The 3,336-nt window shown below is 58.2% G+C and overlaps 3 protein-coding genes across 3 annotated transcripts in view; all 3 read right to left on the reverse strand.

The window, feature by feature from the left end:
- Positions 1-28: 28 nt before the first annotated feature.
- VDBG_04748 (cytidine deaminase) lies at positions 29-605 on the reverse strand (the record flags this gene model as incomplete). The annotated part of the gene is made up of 2 exons (XM_003005096.1): positions 29-167; positions 253-605. The coding sequence occupies 2 exons, from the start codon at positions 603-605 to the stop codon at positions 29-31; spliced, it is 492 nt and encodes a 163-aa protein (XP_003005142.1).
- A 515-nt stretch (positions 606-1,120) lies between these two features.
- On the reverse strand, positions 1,121-1,732 carry VDBG_04749 (conserved hypothetical protein; the record flags this gene model as incomplete). The annotated part of the gene is made up of 3 exons (XM_003005097.1): positions 1,121-1,151; positions 1,210-1,397; positions 1,487-1,732. 3 exons carry the CDS (start codon positions 1,730-1,732, stop codon positions 1,121-1,123), a joined length of 465 nt encoding a protein of 154 aa, XP_003005143.1.
- A 449-nt stretch (positions 1,733-2,181) lies between these two features.
- The window catches only part of VDBG_04750 (conserved hypothetical protein), a gene marked incomplete at both ends in the record, with an annotated part of 2,098 nt that continues 943 nt past the window's right edge, over positions 2,182-3,336 (reverse strand). Inside the window, 3 exons of the mRNA XM_003005098.1 lie at positions 2,182-2,292; positions 2,355-2,473; positions 2,934-3,186. Coding sequence (XP_003005144.1) covers positions 2,182-2,292; positions 2,355-2,473; positions 2,934-3,186 — 483 coding nt within the window. The remainder of the gene's footprint in view (positions 2,293-2,354; positions 2,474-2,933; positions 3,187-3,336) is intronic.

Genomic DNA, 3,336 nt, shown 5'->3' on the forward strand with positions numbered 1-3,336 from the left:
GTTTCGTCAGCTGAATGCTTGATGAGACCTAACACCTAATATCCGCACCACAGGTCACCGGAAGGAGGGGGGGGGGGACAGTCACCCCCTCCGGTGTCAAGACAACATAGTCGCCCTTGATGTTGAAAATAAATCTTGGCGTCTCGACTGTGCGGAATTCACGGAGGCTGCGCTTATCAGTTCCATGAGACCACAACCAATAACAATGCCACGGAATTGAGCAACGCGAGCCAATACAGAGGAGCGACTCACAACTGTCGGCACGCACCACAGGGGCTGACGGTAGGCTCAATGTCAGCAGCGACGCCGACGGCGCTGAAGCCGCGGATGCCCTCCTGGACGGCCTTGGCAAAGGCGACCCTCTCGGCGCAGGTGCCGACGCCGTAGGAAGCGTTCTCAACGTTGGCGCCGTCTGTGAACTGGCCGGCGTTGGAGAGGATGGTGGCGCCGACGCGGAACTTGCTGTAGGGGCAGTACGCCGTGCTCTTAGCAGCGACGGACCTATCGTGCAGCGTCTGCACCTGGTCCTCGGTGAGGCCGTACTTGGAGGCGACCTCGGCGAGGTGGGACTCGTCTTGAATAGAGTACGTCTTGTAGCTAGGCATCTTTCTTCTTTTCTTCTCCTTTCCTTGGTTGAAGATGCGGATGTAAAGTGGAAGTGAAAGAGGGAGGAGAGGGAGAGGTGGACGGGAGGTTTGAGATATCAAAGTCTTGTGACAAAACACACTGGGCGTACGGGCGCTGGGACGAACGAGCGCAAGGGCCCAGAGGGCTTAGATAGAGCCTTGGAGTTAGAGGGCACAGCTGATAGGAGTGGCCCGGACTCCACCGAAACGCCGCTGCCTTCCCCTTCTGTACCTCGCTGTTCGCGCCAAGTCTTGCAGCCCCCATCAACCCAATTTCTTCAAATATCACACGGATTCGCGCAAACGGCATCGTTGTCATCAGGAAGAGTATTTATTTGTTTATGGCTAGCTGTCACCGTGCTTCCGCGACCGACCGTACGAATAGGCACCCGAAGAAACGGCAAGAAACATGTTGCCTAGCTTGATGCAAACTCCCACCATCCGTTTTTGCCAGAGATGCGAAGGCTGTCATCCTACAACGCCTACCCAGGGCCTCAAATGGGAATCGTCAGAGGGTTCATGACACTACATGGAAAAGTCAGTTCTCTTCGAATTCTCCATGCCAGTCATAGATACCACTCACGATGCACCACCGTCAACGATGAGGTTGGCACCATTGACGTACGACGAGAAGCCCGAGGCCAGGAAGCCCGCGACTCTCGCGACCTCCTCGGGGTTCCCCGCCCGCTCCAAGCCGACGGTCGCCTCCGACGCTTCCTTGGTCTGCAAGCTCGCCGGAGGGAACTGCGCATTCATTCCCTTGACGTCGGTCTTTACGTGTGCGTATGAACCGTTAGCAGAATGCTCCCTCGCTTGGGACACCAATGAGACGAAAAAAAAGGAACAAACGCAGGACTCACCCCGTGCAGGTTGACCCCGACGTCAATTTGACCCGGCGAAATGCAGTTCACCCTGACGCCCGTGCCCTTGAGCACAGCGACGCCGGCCCTCACGACCCCCAGCGCCGCGTGCGACGCCATGGTGTACGCCGGGCCCCAGCACCCGCCATACGTCCCCGCGACGCTGCCCACGACGATGACGCTGCCGTACGAATGCGTCTTTGGTGCCGCGTTCGGGTACGCCTGCTTCTCCGTCAGCTTGCCCATGGCTGGCGGCGCGTACTTGAGTGCGTAAAAGGGTGCCATGGAGTGTGCCTCGAAGCACCGCTGCAGGTCCTGCGGCGTCGTCTCCGAGATGGCGGCCGGGCCCAGCAGGCCCGAGGACGACACCCACACGTCGAGCCGGCCGAACGCCGCGAGGATTTCGTCGATGAGCGTCAGCGTGTCCTCTTCCTTGGCAATGTGGAACGGGTACGGGATGATCTTGGTGTTGGGCGCGTGCTGCGCCCAGCTTTGCTTGAGCAAGGGTGCGTAGCTTTCGTCCGCTGGCCGGAATGGTCACAGGCTGTCGGCACTTCCTTCATCAGTCACACACTTATCCAATCCGCTGCCTTTTTTGGTTTCCGGGGGAAAAGCAACGCCTTCAGGCCCGGGCGTAGTTGCGTACCGTAAATTAGGGGGCCGCCGTGAGTTGGAAAGCATGGCCGGCCGCCAGGTCAGCACTGTGAGGACGGGATCTTGGATGAGCACACGTATTCCCAAACTCCCTCGATGATGGCCTGTCCCACCGGCTGTGAGGCACCCGTCACGACGCAGACAAAGCGGAACTGGAACCTTCTGTCAGTGAGTGGCCCCTGCCGGACTCCGTGGCATTCACGACGTCACTCACAAGCTTGCCGTCCGCGCGGTACGGGCTAAAGTCACTCGTCGTGTCCATGGCGATGAGCTCTGCACCGCGTCTGTTTGCTGATGTGTTTGTGACCTCGAACTTGACTGAACTCTCTTCAACTTCCAATTCACAGTCACAAAGAAGGAGAAGAAAAGAACGATATGCCAAACATGCTAAACCCCCCTCGATGGCCTGATAGTCGAACGGGCTCGAAGCCTGCTTATTACCCGCCACCTGACTGGCCAGGCCGCTCTCAGCAGTCTGTCGAGGAATGGTGCTTCTCCGAGGGCGCGGGGCTGCCGCAAACACCCCGCCCACGCTGCATGATTGACTTTGAATAATAGATAAGCTCGGCCGCCACGCGCGCCAGCGCCCGCAGCGCCGTGCTAACTGATACGTAGTCACAACAAGTGCTGAAGTTAAAGAGTCTTCCAGTCGGCGCACGCGGCACACGCCTGCAGCGGCGTGGGTCTTGGACTGCATTTGAGAACGGAAGAAAAATGAACGCTTCAATTACTATTCATAATGTAGAGGAGGCGGGCCGCCTGTATGTTAAAACACCATTCATCTTTTACTTACGTAGGTGGGCGAATCCCAAAGTCGGCTCAAAGTCCGTCTCATCCTTGGCGCCAAAGTCCCAAACTGTGTAGAAGTTCCTCAGGAACGGCGTGCCGATGAGCGTGAAGCCCTCGGCGCCGCTGTCCTCGAAAGGCGGCCAGCATGCGTCAGGCGCCGCCGGGAAGCCGGGCTTGCGGAGGTCCTCGCCCGAGGCCGTTAGCACAATGGGCTCCGAGACGCCGGGTGTGCTGAACTCGATTGAGATGGACCACGACTAGTTGAAATCGGAGCACTTGAGCACACGCTTGCCGTCGAGGAGATCCGTGTAGTTGATGCCCTTGTTTTCATACACCGCATGGACTCTGTCGGCGGACCCGAGAATTACCTTTTCCGCGCCGTAATATTACTCTGTCGATCGCCCACT

This window comes from Verticillium alfalfae, genomic scaffold (genome assembly GCF_000150825.1).
Source record: "Verticillium alfalfae VaMs.102 supercont1.5 genomic scaffold, whole genome shotgun sequence".
NCBI classification, from domain to species: Eukaryota; Fungi; Ascomycota; class Sordariomycetes; order Glomerellales; family Plectosphaerellaceae; genus Verticillium; species Verticillium alfalfae.